This window comes from Bos indicus, chromosome 13 (assembly GCF_029378745.1).
Source record: "Bos indicus isolate NIAB-ARS_2022 breed Sahiwal x Tharparkar chromosome 13, NIAB-ARS_B.indTharparkar_mat_pri_1.0, whole genome shotgun sequence".
In the NCBI taxonomy this organism is placed as follows: domain Eukaryota; kingdom Metazoa; phylum Chordata; class Mammalia; order Artiodactyla; family Bovidae; genus Bos; species Bos indicus.
The window spans coordinates 73,451,713-73,473,835 of NC_091772.1; the positions used below are offsets into that span (position 1 = coordinate 73,451,713).

Genomic DNA, 22,123 nt, shown 5'->3' on the forward strand with positions numbered 1-22,123 from the left:
AAACAAGAAGGAAGATGTAGGATCGGGCTTATCCCACTTGAGGGCTTATTAGAAACACTTGAAGAGCATCTTTAGCGTCTGAAGCCCTGCCCCTCCCTTCCCAGGGAGCCTGATGAAGTAGCTCTGACTGGGGATGCAGGAGTCTGTATTTTCAACAAGTGATTCTGATGCAGGTGACCCATGGGTTGTACTTTGAGAAACACTGAATTTCAAAAGACCTTTAAGATCATCTAGGCAGCCCTTTCTTACAAGTGGGGAAACTGAGGCCTAGAGGGAGGAGGGACGGCCTAAAGTGGCAGGACAAGCTGGCGAGCCAGTGCAGTTCCATCACTTTCTTTTTTTCTTTTCATTTCTTTTTAAAAGAATACTTGCTTGTTTTTATTTATTTATTTGGCTGCTCTGGGTCTTAGTTACCATATGAGAAATCTTCAGTCTTCGTTTCAGCCTGTGGGATCTAGTTCCCTGACCAGGGGTCGAATCCGGGCCTCCTGTGTTGGGAGCTCAGTCTTAGCCCCTGGGCCACCAGGGAAGTCCTGCCACTGAGTTTTTATCCGAATGGATGGACCAGAAGTAAGCCTCCCACCCCAATTCCCAACTCCCCTTTCTTCACTGTATGTTTTTCTTTTCTTTCTTGTATTACCTTCTAATCTGAGTCATTTACTAGTTTACTGTGTTACTTGGCGTATGTCTGTCTCACTTCACTAAAATGTATGCTTCACAAGGGCAACGATTTGGGGAGTTTTTGTTTTTCTTTTCACTGAAGTATCCTCTGTGCCTTGGACAGTGCCTAGCCCATAGTAGGTATTCAGTGAATGTTTGATAAATGAATGGATGAAAACTATTTTGTTAAACTATAAAGACTTGTTTTAACAGGCATTGTGGGAAAGTCCCACCCCTTAGGCACTGTTAACTCAAAATAGAGTAATATAGTTTGATTTTCACTCGTTTGACTCTGGTTTGAGTCAGAGATTCTAGGAACAGCTTGTTGATAGGAGATTTGTTGTTTAGTTACCAAGTCGTGATGGGAGGTTAGAGACTTTCTAATAATATTGTTAATAATAATGATAATATTAACAGCAACAACGATCACAGTTATTAATAACATTGATAGCTACCATTTGTGAGTGCTAACTATCCACCAGATACATGCGACGATGCAGTCCTGCACTCTGGCGCCACACCTGTTATGAACTCATCTAATTCTCACTTCAGCCCAAGGGTGGAGGAACTGGTATTGTCTGTTTTCCAGAGGAGAAAAGTGAGGCTCAAAGAGGTCAAGTTATTTGTACAAGGCGACACAGCCAGTGCAGTTAGGATCTGTCCTGAGCTATTAACAATATCCAGTTTTAGGTTTGAGGTGTTCTCTCTTTGGAGAAGGGCTCCAAAAAAAAGCTAAAGACTAGGCAAGCATCGCTTTCTGGGGTGTCCCTGGGCCAAGAATACCAACCTCCGAGATGGTATAAAGCCACACAGGCTGGAAGCAAGATGGAGTTTTTCAGCTCGACTTTCCAGCATTCCCCCACCCTCTCGAGTCTTTCCATTCTCATCTCACAAAGAACCTTTCGTCTTGAACTATGAGGCTTTTCTCACGTCTCAGACCACCTCCCTGAAACGGGCCAAGGGACATTCCTGTGGTGACTGGTCATTAAGCCATTTCTGCCGAGCCCACTGGAGCGCTTCCCACTCCACCCTCTAAAGGGAGAGGGGACAGAAAGAGGTTCCTTCACCCACCTTTCAACCCCCCTCCGCTGCTGAGGCCTCAGGAAGGGGCCGGGGCAGCCGATGAGTCTATAAATCTCCTGTGACGCTTGAGTGAACCTTTTGAGTTCCTGAAACACGGCGCCTGTCAACCGGCCGTGAGCTCAGAATTTCCCACCACCTGCTGTGGAGAATGTTGGCACTCATTCCCACCCCTGCACGCCTGGCCTGGCCTCGCTCGGATGCAGGGAACACTCCACACAGACGGCCATGGCCACGAGGGCACGTGCCCAGCAGCTGCAGACACAGGTGGGAGATGGTGCCCCCTGCCGCCCGGCCGTGGCCAAGAGCGTGTGTTGTCACACACACTGCCATCTTGAAGCACACAGGGCTCCGTGCGCTGTGCCAGCAACCCAGCAACCCCGGTCTCATTTAATTCTTACAGTAAACATGGTGCGGCCCTGTGGTCCCACTTCCATAGGTGAGGAAGCCCCAGAGAGCCTGGTCACTGGCCGCAGTCCCGCAGCATCTGCACAAGGCAGAACCGTGTTTCCGACACAGGTTGAGTGGGTTCTCAAGCCCGTGCTCTGCAAATCTGCCTTCTTCCAGTGCTGGTTAAGAGTAGGGACTCTGGGTTTGAATCTTGACTCTGCCACTTCTTTTCTTTTTTTCCAAAGATTTTTTTTGATGTGGAACATTTTTTTTTTAAGCCTTTATTGAGGTCGTTATAATATTGCTTCCATTTTTATGTTTTGGTTTTTTAGTTGAGAAACATGTGGGATTCTAGCTCCCCCAACCAGGGATCGAACCCACACCCTACTACCTTGGAAGGCAAAGTCCCAACCCCTGGACGACCAGGAAAGCCCCTTGACTTTGCCACTTCTTGCCCACGAGACATCGGGCAGGTCATCAAGCCACCCTCTTCCTTGGCTTGTTCATCTGTAATGATGGGATAGTAATACACTGAAATCACAGACTTCTCATGAGGATTGAATTAATGGATGTATAATATTAATATACATCAAGCACTCAGTGTCTGGTGCGTGGAGAACACTGGGGAAACGTTCGCCATTGTTATTAATGTAGATATTAGGTCCTCTTTCTTTTTTCTCTCTGCCTGATGGAAACTTCATCTTAGAAGTTTCAGGGCTTCTCCAACTATCCCCCATCCCCCACCCACACTCAGGGTTTGTGTCTGTATGCCTGAGACACTTAAGTAGATGATCCCTATAAAGTACTTACTAGAGTGGTGCCCCCAGTAAACGCCAGCAATGACCAGTGTGCCATTGCCAAGACAGTGTGTGGAGGCGGGACGGTGGGGAGAGCAGCTGTCCTCCTGGTGTAGCGTCCAGGAGACATGGCCACCGTGCACACACCCATCTTATGGGTAGGATGAGAGGAGGGAGCCATTCTGCTAATTATATATATACCAAGTTACTGTTGTATTAGTGCCCTAACCAGGAATCCAGTGTAATTAACTTACAAGAGAGGGGAGGTGAAAGTCTTACTCATTAGGTTCCTGGTCAAGGAACAGTAAATCAAAGAGATTAGCACTTAGAACCCTTTCCTGGGGGGCTTTCCCTGGTGTTCCAGTGTTCAAAGCCAAGGGTGCTGGTAAGTCCCTGGTCAGGGAACTAAGATTCCACAAGCCAAGTGTTGTGCCCCCCCCCCCCCCCCAAAAAAAGAAGACCTCTTCCTAGGATAGGTTGTCTCCAGAAGCCACTGACCTGGGCCTTGTTGTGACTGCTGTCTGCCTCTCTCATAGCTGAAGAGTTGGACGGTGGAAGACCTTCAGAAGAGGCTCCTGGCCCTGGACCCCATGATGGAGCAGGAGATTGAGGAGATCCGGCAGAAGTACCAGTCGAAGCGGCAGCCCATCCTGGACGCCATTGAGGCCAAGAAGCGGCGGCAGCAGAACTTCTGAGGGCAGCCTGGCCCCAGGCCGCCAGTGAACTCTGGCTCACTTGCCCCTCCAGCTCGCCTCCCTCCTTTCTCCAGAGCCCCCTCTGTGAACTCAGGAACCAAGAAAGTGCGCCACTGGCCAGGGCTGCGGAGCCAGTCGGCACGCTGCCCCGCTGTGTGTATTTGAAGTTGGACAGGTATATATATATCATTTCCCAGGACTCATGTGGGCGCTTTGAACCTCAGACTTTCCCACCCCAGAACCAGAGACTCCTCGTCGAGTGAGAGCTGGGAAAGTGTCACGTGGTCTCTTTGTTTTTCTTCTCCCAGTAGCTTTCAGTGGTTCTTTCTGGAAGACTTTTTTAAAAAAAATATATAAATATGCACATATATATATAAATTATAACTAGATTCCCCACGTGGTGTGGTGGCATCTCTGTACAGGTACAGTTTTAAAACAGTTGCCTCTTTTCTGTAAGATAACGGTACTGTGGAACACGAGGGAGGAGGACACCAGGAGGCTGCGGGGGCCCTCCAGCCCCTGGAGCCGGCCTCACCCTCCGGCTGGGCTGTGCTGAACAGATGAGGTCGGGGTCAGCTCCTTCGCCATGCTTTCAGCCTTACGCAGGCCACCCCTGGCTTCCAGAGCTGTTAGTGATGTCCTGGGAAAGACAATTTGCATTGCCTTTCAGAGTCTCAGGAGAAGCCTGGCGCCCTCCTTGCGAGCTTGGCCTTTGCAGTTTCAACACCCTTCATCCACCTCCACTCTCCCAACTGCCTAGAGTCACAGCACAGACACTGCCCAGTGCCTTAAGAGGAGACGTGATCAAGCGAGGGCACAGGCCTACCCGGAACTCCCAGCAAAGTGGGGCTGCATTCAGTCCACAAAAGGGGAAAAGGCTTTCCAAGTTCTCGTCATTCACGTGAAGAGGACACCCGTGGCATTTTGCTCCATGTTCCTTGCAGACAGGGGTAGGGGGCGTTGCTTTTGTGACCCACATTCAAATATGTGACTGTTTTCTTTTCTCATTTTACTGCTTGGGGTCTGGAAAGGGTAAATGAATATCAGACTAAGATTTGTCCTCCAGGAGACTCAACCCAGATGTGTAGGATGCCAAAACTGGAAGGGACCATATAGATATCACCTGGCCTGATGGCGGCCCAGAGCAGGGAAGTGACATGGCCCAAATCACGAAGCAAATGAAAGGAAGCGCTGGGACTGGATGGTGGGGCCCCTCACTCCTGCTTCACTGGGCTAAGCAGCCCCTTCTCTGAAGGAAGACGCTCGTGTCCGTTTTGGTGAAGTTCCAAGGAACCCTGCTCATGGGAACTTGCCTGGCTTTGTCTCTTCAGTAGGCGACTGGCTGTGAAGAGATTCCCACGGGGAGCCAAGGTCATTCTGTTGCAGCCATCCCACAAGCTCTCCTGCATCTGCCGGATAGCACATGAGCATCACACAGGTAGACGCAGAGCCGAAAGCAGGCCAGAGGGTTTTGCAACAGACAGCGCTGAGCCATCGCTCTGCAGCTTTGGCTCTAGGCCACGTGTCACTTAGTCACGTGGCCGAGAGCAGACAGTTGCGAAAGGCGACTGCCTTTTTATTTTTTAGAACCTCTTCCCCTCAGATAGGGGAGCCGTGACTGGGTTGCACCTAAGGATACTGTAATTTGACTCCATAGTTGCTCTTGCTGCCCAAAGCTGGGAATCAGTGGAGAGCCAGGGATGTTCCTCTTCTGTGGCCAGATTCTGTTCTTTGCAATGACAGCAAGTTATTGAAAAGGCAAGAGGCCATTGCTGGTCTGCAGGGCTTGGCCAGTTATGCAGCTACTTGGCAGATACAGAGAACAGAGGACAATTTGAGGATCCTGCTATAATAATAAAGGGCAGCTAGCAATCATGACCACTTACTATATGCCAGGCACTGAGCTAGGTAGGTAGGCTCTTTATGTCAGCTCCAACCTCCCCAATAACTCTGTGAATTAAGTATTTTATCTCCATTTCATAGAGGATGAAGCAAGTTCAGAGAGAAAAAAAGTTCTTTCCATAGGTGGTACAGCTAGTAAGTGATAGAATCAGGATTCATAGCATCACCATGTAGGACCAGTATTTACAAGGAAGAGGAAAACCACAAGTCTTTTTAAAAATTTTATTTTATTCACATATAGTTGATTTACAGTGTTTTGTTAGTTCTGCTGTATAGTAAAGTGACTCAGTTATACATCCTTTTTCATACTCTTTCCCACTGTATTTTATTGCAGGATATTGAATATAGTTCCCTGTGCTATACAGTGAGACCTTGTTGTTTATCCAACAAGCCTTCTTAAAAAGGAAGTGACCACTTTTCTTGCACAGACTAAAAAACCCAGGCTGGCATTTTTAGGTTGGGAAACCACTGAATCGGTCAAGTCTGACAGTCAAGTGAGTTAAAAAACAAAGTATGGAGCATGAATTTCCCTATACCATCTGCTGTGCTAATTAACAGTCCTGCCTCAGTTTCCCTCTCTCCCTCCCTCCCTCTCTCTCTCTCTCTCTGTTTTTTAAAGGATTTTGCACTTGGCCAGACAGGAGAGGAATGCCCATTTTCTCCCTTCCTAAGCTAGATCCAAGTAAAAGAAGGTTCAGTTTTTCCCCGTAAATATTCTTGGGTGATGAGTCTTGATCTGAAGTTTATTTTGTTTCAGCTTGTGTGCATCCACCATGCTGGTCCAAAAAGTGCATTGCTCTCCAGTTGAGCTAGACGGAGCCCTTTGGCCAGAAGTCAGTGTATTTTGGATGAGATAGATTTTCTGACAAGGTGTGTTTGTTTTCTTATGCCAGAAGGCAGAGAAGTCAATCCTAGTCATTTTTCTCCTTGGATACTAAATTCACATAGGTCAGCTGGCTTCCTGTAGAGCCCTGAGCTTCATCATTTGTGACTCCAGCTTCCACGGGACTCTGAGCCTCTCACTTGTTCTCCCCTAATAAACAATGACCCAGACCTAACTGTGTCTTTTAAAAATCTCAGATCCTCCAGGAATATCTTTATTGCTTCCTCATCAGTAATTTTGCAGCAAATTTCTATTTTTGTTTTTCCTTGTCTGTTCTCCCAGCCACCAGTTGATAGACAGATGAACTGGTGGATAAATGTTTGGTGTGATGGATAGATAGATACAGACGACAGACAGAACCAGTACTCTGAAGCAACTTAAGAACTATGGCCTTGATTTCTTGAAGCTGTAGGTTCTGATCCAGGAAACATTTATTTAGCACCTGCTGCCAGAAATTTATTATACCATTTCAAACTCAATAGCACTTACTGGTATCAGGAATGAGAGAGGTGACACCAGTCTAGACCCTACAGATATTAAAAGGCTAATAACAATTTTATGAACAACTTAAATAGACAAATTCCTTGAAAGATACAAAGTACCAAATCTCACTCAAGGAGAAGGAGATAATCTGAACAGCCCAACATCTACTAAAACTTAATATCTCTGAGAGATACAGGTATCTTTGTCCTCATTTTACAGAAAAGGAAACCAAGGCTCCAAGAGGCAAAGTCTGTTGCTCAAGGTCAGGTAACTAGCATACAGCAGAGCCAGAGTTCATATCCAGGTCTTTTCTTCCAGTGCCCTTTCTAGCATACCATGTTGCCTCTAAAGACTGCAGCTCCTTTTTTTTACCTGAAAATTGTTCCTGCCCAGTGCACATCCTATCTGCCATCTTTCTTAAGCACTGTGTCTGTGTTTTCATCAGGATTATAGTCATTGTATTTGGAATTGATGTACTTTTTTGTGTTTGGGGTGGGGGGGCGGGGCGGGAAGAAAATCTCTTCCACCAGCTTGCACTCGGACCAACTTGGAAAAAAAAAAGCTTAAATGCTGTTGCAGACGTACAACTTAAAAATGTGAAGTTTGTAGCTTTAACTTTTTGTAACAAAAACTAATAACACTGGCTTAAGTGCTGACTTGAAATGCTATTTTATAAAGTTTGGATGTAAATAATCAATTGAGGTCAGCAGTTTGTATATGTATGAGACATAGCTTCCTCCATTGCCCTTTTTTTTTTTTTAATTGAGATGCTTCCTATGTGCTTTTATGTTAGAATTGTTCTCCCTCCTTCCTCCTTCCTCCACTTTGTCACCTTTGTTTTAAATAAACTGTCCTTTGGATCAGAGACTGTTCTCTTTTTAAAAACAACATCCTCCATCTATAACCTGGATGATGGTATTGTGAACCATTGACTCTGTGCTGTGTTTATTCCAGAATCCAAAGCCAGGGGAGAGGCAGGTGGCGTAGGGATTAAATTTTTGTTGGACACCTGCTACGTGCCAGGTACTGAGCTAATTGTCAGGGGTTTAAAGATGGAACCAGACACAGCTCTGGCAGGCCACTCAGGGAGTCAGTCCAGCCCACAAGCACACAACATTGAAAATATTATGGCAGAAGGAAGTACACAGCCTGTGGACACAGGAGGAAGGAGCAACAATCAGTTCTTCTGGGATGTCCAAGGAAACTTTTCTGGAGGAGGTAATAGCATCCTGAACTTACAAAATGAAAAAGAGGGGATTTCCTGGGTGATCCAGAGGTTAAGACTCCATGTTTCCACTGCAGGGGGCATGAGTTTGATTCCTAGTCGGGGAACTAAGATCCTACATGCCTCAGAGCAGCTAAGCAACTTCTCTGTTAGAAAAGCCTGTGCACCTCAACTAAGAGCCCACATGCTGCAACTCAGACTTGATGCAGCCAAAAAAAAAAAAACATTTAAAAAAAAGAAGATAAAGCAGAGTAATGAGGTTGAGAGCAGTGTGTGTGTGGCGGCGGGGGAAATACAGCTCCACACAGAGTGATCTATGCCTGCCCCGGAAAAGATGACTTTTGAAATGCATGACAAGAAGCCAGCCAGGTGGAAGGCATGGACGATACCCATTCCAAGCTGAAGGAACAACAAGAACTAAGGCCCTGAGGCAAGAACAAAAGCTTGACTTGCTAGAAGGACAGTCACTGTTCCTGGAACAGAGTGTTCGAAGGACAGAGTAGGTGGCAGTGAGGTCCGAGGGGTGAGACAAGGGCGTGCAGGGCCATGTGGTCTATGGGGTGGGGCTTGGGTGTTTATTCCTGATAAGACGAAGGCCGTCAGAGGGTCACCACCCAGCCCTGTGCATGTGTACGGGGTAGCTACTCTTTATCCCTCAGCATATGTCTCAGCCAGCATCCTGCTTTGATGAATGATGTAACCGAGGCCCCAGATTCGGCCACATTGCATCTGAACTCAAATTCGGGTTTCTTGAGCCCAGTTGGGGCCTCAAGTAGAAAGATGAGCCTGATTTGTGATCTGTGGACATGCAACTACTTCCTTTCCTAGCGCCCTCTGTGCAGAGTTGCTTTACTAAGGAGAACACGAGCTCTGAAGGGGATTGCTGAGCTCTCTTTCCTAAGTATATTTTGAGGGTTAATATGTTATAGTACCAGGCATTTTCCATGTATTATCTCACTTGAACTTGATATTAATACTCTGACTTGTAGGAGTTTATTAGATCAAGACAAGTGAAGAACAGGCTCAGAGAGGCAAAAAAAATCCAACTAAGACCACACAGTTCCTAGTAGAAGAGATTCAAGCCCAAGGCTCTCTGGCCTCAGAGCCCATATTCTTTCCTCTGAACCACATCACATGGTAATGCTCATAGTCTCCCATCACATATAAGTAATTTTCATACCTTCCCACCTGAGAACAAGCCAACATAGGAAAGCAGAACAGGGAGAGAGGAGCTGGTGACCTCAGTTGAACCTCTGGAACCCCTGTACTTAGGACACCTTGTTGGGTTTCTGTCACTCATAACTGAAAGAGCTTTACCAATCCGAGAAGGGAGGAAGAACTGGGCTTTGGCTACCAACCCAGTTGGAGGTTGACCCTGAGATGGGCTTCTTGGAGACAACAAGTCCCATCCAAGCTCACGCAACTGCTAAGTGGCAGGGCCAATATCTGAACCAGATCTGACTCCAAGAGCAAGCTGTGCCCAGTCCCTCCTCAATGCATGGATTTCCTGAAGGTTCTGAACCTACTCCTTTGGAACAAGAGCACCAGTCAACACCTGTCTTTGTCCTACTCCTCGTTTCTAGCAGTCATGATTCTGAAAGACACCGTCCCTTTCATCTCAAAGGCTACTGTCGTATGAGGTTAGCTTCTCAGCTTATTAAAACTTTCTGGAGAATTCTTTCTACACTCAGGCACAGGACTTGGTTGGCCTGAAATAAGAGGGCTGTTAGTCATCAAGGACCATCCCAGCCAGCACCTAAGCGCAGCATCCAGAATCCGGAGGAAAGAAGAAATTCATAACAGGACCCACATTTCAAAGTCACTTCCTTCAGCGATCCTGGGGAGTTAAGTTTGGCAGAGAAAGTGATGACTGGAGTGTGATGCCAGGTGAGAACACTACAGTATTAGGAAGCCCGCGTCTGAATCCCTGATTCACTGCTCTTTTTTATTCACTACCTTTTGACTATGACTAGTTTCCTGAATCTGCCCAATAATGATTACACTATTTTGTTACTGTTGCTGCTTTCCTGCAGGGTTATTGTGAGAAGTATATGAGATAAAGGATGTGAAATCACTTTAACTGTAGTGTGCCAGACACACGAAGGGTGGTTATTAGTAGTCAATAAGAAGTGAAGTGAAGTCGCTCAGTTGTGACCGACTCTGTGACCCCATCGACTGTAGCCTACCAGGCTCCTCTGTCCATGGGATTTTCCAGGCAAGAGTACTGGAATGGGTGGCCATTTCCTTCTCCAGGGGATCTTCTCGACCCAGGGATCGAACCAGGTCTCCTGCATTGTAGACAGACGCTTTACCGTCTGAGCCACCAGGGATGATCTTTACTCTTGAGAGCCTCAAAAAGTACCTTATGAGTCAACCAGCTTCCCTTCCACCTCCACTTTCCAGTATGGACACAGTGTGTGTGTGTGTGTATGTGTGTGTGTGTGTGTGTTAGTCACTCAGTCGTGTCCAACTCTTTACGACCCCATGGACTGTAGCCCAACAGGCTCTTCTGTCCATGAGATTCTCCAGGCAAGAATAATGGAGTGGGTAGCCATTTCTCTTCTCCAGTGGATCTTCCCAACTCAGGGATTGAACCTGGATCTGCTGCATTGCAGGCAGATTCTTTACCATCTGAGCCACCAGGAGAGCCCATGAACAACCTGCTTGGTCCTTATTTGAGCTAAAAAGCTCATCTCCACACAAACAAAGTCAAGTATGACTGTGGACCTCCCTGGGTCTTTGTTTTCTGATCTGTAATAAGAGATTAAGGATGCAGCCCTGACTTAAGCCACTGTGATAGTTACAGATCGTCACCCAACACCCAGGCTTGAGTTCTTTTATTGATATAATGAAGCATACACAACTAACCTGGAGGAAGGACCCTGGCATGAGTGGAATGTGAACATTTCTCTTGCAGAAAGACTTATGGCCATTTTCCAGGGTAACTGGGTGTGGAAGAAAGGGAAAGACCCAAATCTTTTAGGGAACTTTGGATGAAGACTTCGAGCTATTACCAATTTTGGGGGACCCAGAGGACCATTGTAGGTCTACCAATCATGTGAAAAACCATGTTTTGACCTGGGTCCCTGTCACTGGAGGTCTAGTGGAATCCCAAAGCTATCCTGTATCTTCAGTTTTGGAGTGATAGCTGGAAAAGATCCCTACATTGGCTCCCAGACCCGTGGAGGCCATTATAATACAAAAGGCCAATAGAATTCAATTAACGGTTTCAAAATAGAGAACTCAACAGAGATCCCACATCTTTAGGGAGGCTGAAAGATGAGAGCTTCTACCAAAACTCCTGCAGGGTGATGACTCCTATCAAAACACCATTAGGGGACTTCCCTGGTGGTCCAATGTTTAAGATTCCTTGCTCCCAATGCAGGGGGCCTGGGTTTGATCCTTGGTCAAAGAACTAGATCCTACATTCTGCAACTAAGACCCGGCATAGCCACATACAATTTTTAAAGGATAAGATAAGAAAATTAAATAGAATTTTAAAACAAACAACAAAACCATTATTTTCCCCTTTTTGGTGCAAAATTAGAAGAGTCTTAGAAAATGACATTAATCAAGTGGCAATTCCCATCTTAGCTTCTGTGTTAGAAACATGCCCCTAATTATAGTCCCTGGAGCTAATATACATCTAAGGGTTTCACTATTTGAAGAAAGAGAAACCACAGGAAGCACTTTGCTGGAAAGGATAACAGTTTTCCAACTCACAGGGACACCTTAATTCTCCAGCTCTGTAGCAGGAAGACTTTGATTCCCTGATCATCCTTGTTCCACACATCAAACGGATCCACTGCATTGACTAAGTCACATTAATAGTCAAATTAATATAATTTAATATATTAAATTAAATATAATTTAACTATATACAAGATGGTTTCCTCATGTTAGAAACATTTATAAAATTGTGTGAATTGGGAAGAAGCTGTGAGCCTATGATGTGGTGGGGAGCCAGGGGTTGGAATGTAATTACACCTGCAATTGTCGCCTATTAACACTCCTCCCCTTTATTTTGCTGACATCATGTGGATTTTCTTTGGGTAACTACCCTTCTTCCACCCCAAGTGATCTGTTGTAGCTGTTTATCCAGGTACCCTGCCCTCCATTCCCATCAAGGGAGAGGCATATGACTCAAGCTAAGCAAATCCACCTCTCTCCTGGGGTTGGGACTGTGAGGAGAAGGATACAGGGAAAGAAGGAGATTGGACATGGATCATTTGAATGGCAGTGTCCTCAGCAGAAGGTTCATGGGTCTTGCCACTGAGGTCCCTAGAGCTCCCCTCATTCCTATATTTCCTGAGGCCTGGCCAGCTTTTCCTTTGATTGGGTGAACTTCACCCTTTTTTAAAATTTTTATTTGATTTTGGCTGTGTGAGTCTTCATCAAGGTACACTGCTTCTTTCAGAGCAGTAAGAGTGCATGGGCTCAGTAATTGTGGCAAGAGGGCTTAGTCGCCCCGAAGTATGTGGGAATCTTAGTTCAACTAGGGATCAAACCTGCATCCCCTGCATTGAAAGGCAGATTCTTAACCCCTTGGCCACCACAGACGTCCACTATGAACTTGACCATTACCTTCCTGTTGTAGGCTGAATGGTAGTCCCAGAGATATGCTCACATCCTAATCTCTGGAACCTGAAAATGTTACCTCATTTGGACAAAGGGTCTTTTTCCAGATGTGATGAAGTTAATGATCTTGAGATGAGATTATCTTGGATTATCCTAGTGGGCCCTAAATGCCGTCACAAGTCTCCTTATGAGCAAGAGTTTTGGGGAGGTCTGACACATAGAGGAGAAGGCAGTGTGATGAAAGAGGCAGAAACTGGAGTGATGCAGCCACAAGCCAAGGGGTGCTGGCAGCCCCCACAAGCTATAAGAGGCCAGGAGAGAGGTTCACCCTCGAGCATCTGGAGGGAATATGACCCTGCTCATACCCTGATTCTGGATTTCTGGCTCCCAGAACTGTAAAAGAATAAATTTCTGTTGTTTCAAGTTTGTAGAAATTTGAAGCCACCAGAAACTAATACACCTTCCAATAGATTAAGTGTCATTTTAAGGAAGTCAGTTTCTCTTGCTTGCAAACAAAGAACTCTAATTGTAACTGTTGTTCATCATTTCAAATATTTACTCTAATGAATTACGCTTTTTGGCTAATAATCCGCTGGATTCTTGTTCCTATCACTTACATGCTAAGTCAATTCAGTCCTGACTGTTTGCAATCCTATGGACTGTGACCTGCCAGGCTCCTCTGTGCATGGGGATTCTCCAGGCAAGAATACTGGAGTGGGTTTCCATGCTCTTCTCTGGGGGATCTTCCCAACCCAGGGATTGAACCCACATCTCTTATGTCTCCTGCACTGGCAGGCAGGTTCTTTACCACTAGCACCACCATAGCTTATAATCTGTGCCTCATTGAAGACTAGAACCAGAGACTGCAGATTCTAGTCACTCCACACGTCACCCTCCATCCCCAGTCATCCAGAAAGCACATCAGGCAACCAGCTTCACACAGGCAGACACAGGTCCCTGGACCCAGACTCTTTATTTGCATCATGGTTTTCACTGATACACAGGAGTGGGAGTAATTTGTTGCTTTTCTGCCAGGACCACATGCAGCCTCATGATGGATGCAGGCCAGACGATGCTTCCCTGAGCTTTCCTCACACCCATTCTAGGGACTCAAGGCTGGAAGCTATCTGGCTCCTTGGTATGTCCAGCAAGACCGTAAGGGTGGCACATGCAGCCCTTCCAGTCTCTGTGCCCTGACCTGGGCAGAGCTGGGCTAGGAATTATGTGAGTGTGTAGGAGGGCTGGTGTGTGTGTGGTGAATTCATAGGCAGCCCATTGGCTTAGCTCCAGTCTCTGCTCCAATCTGGAGACTCAGAATCCATCCGCCTGTGGGGGCCACCTGTGTACTAGGCCCTGTGTGGGACCCAAGGCCTTCACACATGCTGTTCCCTCTGCTTGAAACACGCTTCCAGGTACCCGCATTGCCTGATTTGGTATTTATCCTTATGATGGGGTGACCACTTGCTTAAAAAAGTCTCCTCTGACCTTTTTGGTTAATGGTCCCTGCTCCCTTACAGGCCTACAGTTCCCTTTACTTCATAAAATGATTACATATTTATGTGATTATTGGATTAAAATCCACTTCCTCCACTAGTCTATAAGCTTCATGAGGGTTAGGATACATATTTTGCTCCCCATTGTATCTCTGGAACCTAGTAAGCAGTTAATATAATTCAAAAGCCAGTGGGTGATGTAGATCTGAGAAGTGATGGGGCTGATACAGTGGTGCCTGTGTGTATGAGGAGGTGCATGGGAAGCAGAACTGGAGAGCACGTGCCTGCCCCAATGATGTCTGAATTTAAAAATACACTAAAAATACTGTTCGGCCAAACGAAACACATCTGCAGGCCACATGTGTAGTCCCAGCTTATGCCCCTTCCAAAAGGTATTGGTTCAATGAGTGAGGAAAGAATCTATAAGGAAATCATTTTTAAATCCTTAAAAAGCAAGGAGGAGGGAGGCAGAACCTCCTTTTCGATCTCAATTTCGCCCTCTTTCTTGAGGACAAGGTCTCTCTCTATTTCTCTTTCTCCTCAGTGCCTGGCACCCAGTGGACTGTACAACTCAGTCAATCCATTCAACGTGGACAAAACACCTGCTCCAAACCAAGCTGGGTTCAATCAGACAGCGTCTTCCATCTTGGAGCTCAGTGTGGGGGAAAGAGCCGTCGTCCAGCCATGATGGTCCTGTGATGGCCCTCCTAGCCACGGTATGTGGAAAGGGCTGTGGGAACCCTTCCCTCCCAACTTTCTCAGCAAGTAGACAGAGAATTCAGCAGGTGAATATAAGAGATATGGCCCCAGAAAAGATGAGAGAGCTGGACCTGGCCAAAAGGGACAGGAGGCTCAAGCATTGCCTGGCTGGTGACCCAAGGTAGGGCTGGCGGTCTGTATCTCGGGAAGAAGGGAACTGTCAAGGTCAGTCTAGGGGGATCTGGGAAGAGGAGACAGATGTGCAGGCACAGCAGCTCCTTGCCATCAACACTTCAGAGCTGAGCTGGCTCTAAATAAATGACACCCCTGCTCCATTTGGCTTTCATCTCCCTCTGGGGCACAGACTGTGACCATCTGATAAATGGGCTGTGATGTGGAGATGGAGCAGCCCTAGCACAGCTGGATCTAGACTTCAGGCCTCAGGCCAGGGCCCCTTCAGATTTTCTGTATTTTAAGCCAGGGAGGAGTCCTGGGAGGAAGCCTCAGGACTATTGCTTAGCAAGTCTTACCCACCCACTGAGGAGGCAGCCTCCTAGTCCTTCCTCCCAGACCTAATTTTTGAGAGCTAACTCTTGTTGGAAGGTTCTGGAAAAGAACCACAGATGAGGTCCAGGGATTCTACATCTGAATCCCCTGTCTGGTCCTTTTCCTAGCTCTAACAGAAGTGTCTAACCCTATGAACCAACTCTGGGGGCCTATGAACCACATAAAACCACCTACAAACTTTGTGAGGGTAGAAGAAAGACCAGAGCAAGAAATATTGGCCTTGGCAGATCAACAAGCTGGGATTCCAAACTTGGCTCCACTACTTCTAGCCGTGTGATATTTAGGCAAGTCATTGTGCCTCTCTGAGCCTCAGTTTCCTCATCTGTGAAATGGGGATAATTCTCATCTGCTAAAATAGGGTCAATAGGACGTGGCTAACAGATAGGAAGTGCTCAAGAATTGTTAGCATCCTTTTGACTTTCCTCTTTGGCTCATGCCTGTACTGTGGGTGGCTTGCAGGTTTATTTATAAAGGTCTTTGGGTTGCTCCGCAGGCTCATAGAGCCTAGGATAACACTATGCCTCCCTGTGTCTTTGGAGGAAAGGACCCAGCCTCCAGGTGTCATTTCTGAGGCCAGCGTGAGTGATCCTGAGAGGTCATGCCACGAAGAAGAGGTTAAGCAGGGGAGGAATCTCTGCTCCGTTTCAGCTGACTGCAGGGGTGTGGGAAGGGGGTGCCTGGAGCCCTGGTTTAATAAACCTGAGAGTTTGGAGGCCCACTGGAGGCCTGGGCCTCTAGGTCTTCAGACCTGCCCTCCTGGGAGGTCTCGCGAGAGGTCTCTAGAGATGCCTCTGACACCCCATCGATGCTGCTCAGCAAGTCCTCAAACTCCCGGTGGTCGCTGTTGCGCACGGCGGCTTCCAGAGCCTTCTGGCGCCGGTAGAAGTGGGAGAATTTGTTGAAGATGATGGTGATGGGGAGCGCCACCACTAGGATGCCCCCCAGGATGCAGCCCGAGGCCGCCAGCTTGCCAGCCACCGTCACCGGCACCACATCTCCATAGCCCACGGTGGTCATGCTCACCGTGCCCCACCACCAGCAGGCCGGGATGGTGTCAAAGCCCACGTCCTCCTCCTTCTCAGCTGTGTAGGCCACGCCAGAGAACACGGATACCCCCACAGCCAGATACAACAGCAAGATGCCCACCTCACGGTAGCTGTGCTGGAAGAGAATACAGGAATCCAGGTGAGAGATGGCTTGGCTTACAGACCTTGTGTTGGGCAGGTGTGGAAACTGAGGCTCAGAGAGTCCTAGGGGCAGGTCTGAAGTCACCCAGCAAAGCAGAACTGATGCCAATACCGAGGGTTCCCTGCTGCACACTAATATCTTTCAACTATAATAGCCAGCAGATCACCCTGGGATTGAACACAGGCCTGATTTCTGTTGTCCAGTGAGTGCCAGCTAAGCCATGGCTATTTCTTCTAGTTCAGGGGCCACTGGTGACACCAGCCAGTTAGGGAAAGCTCGTAATTTTTCCTACTGTTGCAGAACCAAGAGAACCACAGTTTATATTCCACAATGCAAAGAGGTAGGCTCATGTCCTTTGGTCTATCCTATTTCTGATAAAGACAAAAATATTTTCTGCCACTCAAGGAAGCTGAGAGGATACATAGGTTCCCTGGACCACCTATTGAATGCACTTGCCTGTGGGTATGTGTATTTGTTCTGCCCCTGAGGCCAAGCCCTATGGCATGGATTCTCTAGGGCGACTGTGCCCCCACAGGACATGCAGCAATGTCTGGAGTCATTTTGGGGGCAGGTGTGCTACTGGCATCTAGGTAGAAGCATCTAGTACTGGCATCAGTGGTAGAGGCCAGGGATGCTGCTAAACACCCTACAATGCACAGGACAGCCCCACCAACAAGGAATTATCTGGCCCTAAATGTCCACAGTGCCAGGGCTGAGAACCCCTAGTCTGGAACTGCTGCTACTGCTGCTAAGTCGCTTCAGTCGTGTCTGACTCTGTGCGACCCCATAGATGGCAGTACACCAGGCTCCCCTGTCCCTGGGACTCTCCAGATAAGAACACTGGAGTGGGTTGCCATTTCCCTCTCCAATGCATGAAGGTGAAAAGTGAAAGTGAAGTCGCTCAGTCCTGTCCGACTCTGAGCGACCCCATGGACTGCAGCCTACCGGGCTCTTCCATCCATGGGATTTTTCAGGCAAGAGTACTGGAGTGGGGTGCCATCACCTTCTCCGGGCTTCCCAACTATAAGGTGGAGAGAAATCATGTCCAGTGCTGTGCTTAGTTGCTCAGATGTGTCTGACTCTAGCCCGCCAGGCTCCTCTGTCCATGGGGATTCTCTTGGCAAAAATACTGGAGTGGGTTGCCATGCCCTTCTCCAGGGGATCTTCCCAACCCAGGGATCAAACCCAGGTCTCCAGAATTGCAGGCAGATTCTTTGCCATCTGAGCCACCACAGAAGCCCGTAAGGTGGAGAGAAATCAGGTGGGGGGGACCAATTCAGTATTTCTGGGGTTATTGCTTAGTTGCCAAGTTGTGTCTGACTCTTTTGCAACCCTGTGGACTGTAGCCTGCCAGGCTCCTCTGTCCATGGAATTTCCCAGGCAAGAATACTCAAGTGGGTTGTCATTTCCTTCTTCAGGAGATCTTCCCAACCCAGGGATCAAACCCAAATCTCCTGCATTGGCAGGCAGATTCTTTATTGCTGAGCCATAACTCCAGGTCTGTGGCAGGGCCAGAGATTTTGCAAACTCCCTGGTAATAAGAAAGCAGCTGCTGGCCAGGGGCCTCATCAGGAGTCTTTCACCCGTGTCTTAGACTCTGCAGCTTTGGTCAATACTCTTCTCCTTCCTTGTAGAAAACATCAGCAGCATCAGGCCCTGGCTCCCTGCAGGGTGGAGGCAGGGTTCTGGGGCGCTCAAGAGATGCCGAGTTCAGGACGTCTGGCAAATGAATTCCCTCTACCTGCCTCAGAATTCTGCCCAGCTGCCCTGCTTGCTTTTAGCATCCTAGCTGCCCTTCCATAAAAGCATGCAAAAGGTTTTCCTAAGCTATGCGTGGAAGGGACCTTTTAGCACCTTTTAGGGATTCTTAACAGGGTTGCATGGACCTTCAGGAGAAAGAGCCGAGGTGCTAGAGTCAGGACCAGCTGGATTCCTCTCTGGGCTGTCCCACTTACTCCCTGAGGAACTTCTGACAAGTCCTGCCACCTCTTGGAGCCTCAGTTTCCACATCTTCGAAGTAGTCACAGAAATACCTGTCCTGTTTAAAACTCTCACAGGGTCCCCTATTCCTATGGGATAAAATCCAAAGTTATGGGCCAGGGACTTCCCAGGTGGTCCAGTGGCTTAGACTCCATGCTCCCAGTGCAGCGGGCCTGGGTTCAATCCCTGGTTAGAGAACTAGATCCCACACGGCCCAACTGAGAGTTCTGGTGTGCCACAACTAAGACCTGGCACAGCCAAATTAATTAAAATAAAATATTTTAAAAAAATGGAAGGCCCTTCAGTACCTGCTCCACTTACCTCTCCAACCTCCTCAGTGGGCATGTTCTTCCCTCCAGGTCCCCCTCCCAGCATCACCCTTATTCCCCTCCCCAAGCTGTTCACATTTCCTCCCTCCTCCAAACAGGTCAATTTCACCCCCTTGAGGGTAAGCTTGCCAGGGCAGCGATTCACCCCCAGCCCAGGGCCTGACACAGGGCGGCTGCTCAATAAGTTGCAACCAGGCTTTAAAAAGCCAACCCTCAGACCTCAACTTCTTCATCTACTGGAAGGGAATAAATAATATCACCTTCCTGAGGATAAAATCGAGAATGGATATGAAACTGGCACAGAGGCAGCATTCAGTTAAGTGTTAGCTCTGGACCCATTGCTAGACTTAGCCTAGGTAGGGTGACCTATGATACCCGTGTTCTCTGATACCGCCAGCACAAAGGCTCATCCGGAGATGCTAGCCAGCACCCTGCTTTGAGTATTTTTATGATGGTTGACTTGCAAAGAGTCGGACACGACTTAAGAGACTGGAAAACAACAACAATGATGTTTTAACAGATAGCTCCAAAGTAATTTCTGTCTTGTTTTTTTGTACGTTTTTGGTTTGGTTTGGTTAAGCTCTGCCTCGGTTTTCCCCTTCTCCCCTGGGAAATAGATACCAGAAAGACCTCCTGTTGAAATGCACACCTGGTATCCTGAGCCTGGACACTGCAGACCTGGAAGGGCCCCTGCTCACCCGCCCCGCGGTTACACCCACCTCCCCGAAACCCCCACCCCCTACCTTGAGCGTTGCGCCCAGCGAGCGCAGGCCGGTGGAGTGGCGCGCCAACTTGAGCACGCGGAAGATGCGCATGAGACGGAACACCTGCACCACCTTGCCCAGATCGCCCAGCTCCTCACCACCCGCTCCGCCCCGGTCTCGGAGCGCCACGCCAGCCAGCAGCGTGAGGTAAAAGGGCAGCACCGACACGATGTCGATGAGGTTGAGCGGGTGGCAGAAGAAGTTGCGCGTGCTGGGCGCTAGCAGCAGGCGCGACGACACCTCGAAGCTGAACCAGGCGATGCAGAAGTACTCGAGGCGCCGCAGCACCGGATCGTCTCGCACGCCCTCTGGGCTGCGGCCCGCGGCCACCGCTGCCACAGCGGCCGCCGCCTCGCGGGCCTGGTACTCGGGCAGGCTGTGGATGCACATGGCGGCGATGGAGGCGAGCACAACGCCGATGGAGACGCAGCTGAAGAGCTTGCTGGGCAGCGAGTAGCCCGGGTTCTCCATGGTGAGCCAGAGGCGGCGGCGAAGCCGACCGCAGCGTGCTGCCCCGTAGCGTGCCAGCTCGCGCTGCACGTCGGAGATCTCGTCGGGGCACGGGTCCACGCTGCTCGGCGTGTCGCTGTCCTCGTCCCAGGCTCGCGGCCGCGTCACCCGCCGCTCCAGGTAGCGCGCGCGGCAGCACGTGGCCAGCGCACTCTCGCCCAGGCCCCAGTAGTCGGCCTCCTGGCCGAAGGCGAAGACGCACAGCTCGTCGAGCACGTGCAGGTGGCCAGTGCGGTAGAAGTGCAGCAGGCCCAGGAAGAAGCCCGGGTGCCGATCGAAGTAGAACTCGCGCGCCGCCGCATCGTAGTCGTCGCACAGGCGCCGCGCCTGCTCCTCCGATGCTGCGGCCTGCAGGCGGCCCAGCCGCGTGCCTGGGAAGCGTGCCAGGGCGCGCGCGCTCAGCCGCCGCCGCACGCCACCCACGTTCACGCGCAGCGCCTCGTCGCTTCGCCTCCACGGGACCCTGGCGCTGGGCCCCGGGGACTCGCTCACCATGTCTGCGGCGCCCTGGCCTGTGGACAGAGAGGGTCACTCTGAAGGGGGCGTCCATGGACTTTCCTTCCCCAAAGTGAGGTCGCTCATTCATGTCTGACTCTTTGCGACCCTATGTACTGTAGCCCGCCAGGCTCCTCTATCCATGGGATTTTCCAGGCAAGGGTACTGGAGTGGGTTGCCATTTCCTTATCCAGGGGATCTTCCCGACCCAGGGATCGAACTCAGGTCTCCCGCATTGCAGGCAGACGCTTTACCATCTGAGCCATCTGGGAAGCCCTAATGCCTAGCCCTAGTGCCTAGACCCTTCCCCAAAGAACAGGTCTAAATTCCCTCCCTGCGCCATGTACCAGCCAAGCGTGTTGGAAGTTCCATGTGAAGCATCTGGTATGCCATAGGCGCACAGTGAGTGTCAAGCACTCTCTGGACTCAAGCGTCAGGCTTGGGTTTGAATCTCTCTCACTCCCCAACTGGGGGGGTTTTGGCCAAATCACCGAGTCCGCCTCCTTCATTTACATAAAGGAAAAGCTGAACTGTACCTTTGATGATGAGAACTATTGGGCAGGATGTCCTGGCACCTGGTGGCTGCCCATACAGTATGTCTCCTTGCCCAAACTTGGATTTTCACATACCAGAGGTTTCCTACGGGATCTTGGACAAGCCGGTACTTTGAACCTCAGTTTCCTCTTTTACACAGTGGGATAGTTAATGCTTACTATCTAGGGTTATTGGGAGAACCAGTTTAGACCAGAAGTTCTTAAGGTGCGTTCCCTGAACTAGCAGCATCACCATCACCTGGGGATTTGTCAAAGATGCAGCATATTCTTAGTCTGCTGGGGACTTGCTGAATCACAGACTCAGGGGAGGGGATTCAGCAGTGTGTGTTTCAACAAGTTTGGAGGGTGATTCTGATGCACGGTCAGAATTGTGAGTCATTGGCTTAGACTTTTTAAAACATCTGTAGAGTCTGTCAGAGGGCTTCCGTGGTGGCTCAGCAGTAAAGAATCCACCTGCTAATGCAGGAGACATGGGTTTGATTCCTGGGTCAGGAAGATGCCCTGGAGGAGGGCATGGCAACCCACTCCAGTATATTGCCTGGAAAATCCCATGGACAGGGGAGCCTGGCAGGCTATAGTCGATAGGGTTGCAAAGTGTCAGATACGACTTAGTGACTAAACAATACCATAAGAGTCAGTCAAACAGAATTTTGGCACTTTTGTGTGACCATAAACAAGTCATGTCACCTTTCAGAGCTGCTGTCAACCATCGCCAAGGGTGGTTAAAAATAGTAAATGACCTAATGTCTTTAGCAGGCCTGGCTCCAGAAGGAGTGTAGTAAGTCATTCACCTGTTTTACTGTCTCCCAGAATTAGGCAAACCTGGGCTTATCAGCCCCCAATGCAGCTGG

General features: G+C 48.9%; 2 protein-coding genes across 2 annotated transcripts in view; one reads left to right on the forward strand and one right to left on the reverse strand.

The window, feature by feature from the left end:
• STK4 (serine/threonine kinase 4) overlaps positions 1-7,755 on the forward strand; it is a 90,405-nt gene extending 82,650 nt beyond the window's left edge. The window contains exon 11 of the mRNA XM_019972452.2: positions 3,464-7,755. Coding sequence (XP_019828011.2) covers positions 3,464-3,622 — 159 coding nt within the window. The 3' untranslated portion in view covers positions 3,623-7,755. The remainder of the gene's footprint in view (positions 1-3,463) is intronic.
• Positions 7,756-13,710: 5,955 nt separating this feature from the next.
• Positions 13,711-21,507, reverse strand: KCNS1 (potassium voltage-gated channel modifier subfamily S member 1). Its single transcript, XM_019972794.2, has 3 exons — positions 21,432-21,507; positions 19,693-20,735; positions 13,711-16,613 (listed from the first exon to the last, which is right to left on the reverse strand). Exons 1-3 carry the CDS (start codon positions 21,505-21,507, stop codon positions 16,143-16,145), a joined length of 1,590 nt encoding a protein of 529 aa, XP_019828353.1. The 3' UTR covers positions 13,711-16,142.
• Between the last annotated feature and the right edge of the window lie 616 nt (positions 21,508-22,123).

Bases quoted from the DNA above. Each gene is read 5' to 3' on its own strand.
- KCNS1 (XM_019972794.2), bottom strand. From the start codon at position 21,507: ATGGTGATGCTGCTAGTTCAGGGAACGCACCTTAAGAACTTCTGGTCT. The intron at 20,736-21,431 runs GTAAGCATTAAC...CTCTGTCCACAG, and splicing joins TCTCCCAATAACCCTAGATA to GCCAGGGCGCCGCAGACATG. The intron at 16,614-19,692 runs GTAGGGGGTGGG...ATTCTCTTCCAG, and splicing joins CGCTGGGCGCAACGCTCAAG to CACAGCTACCGTGAGGTGGG.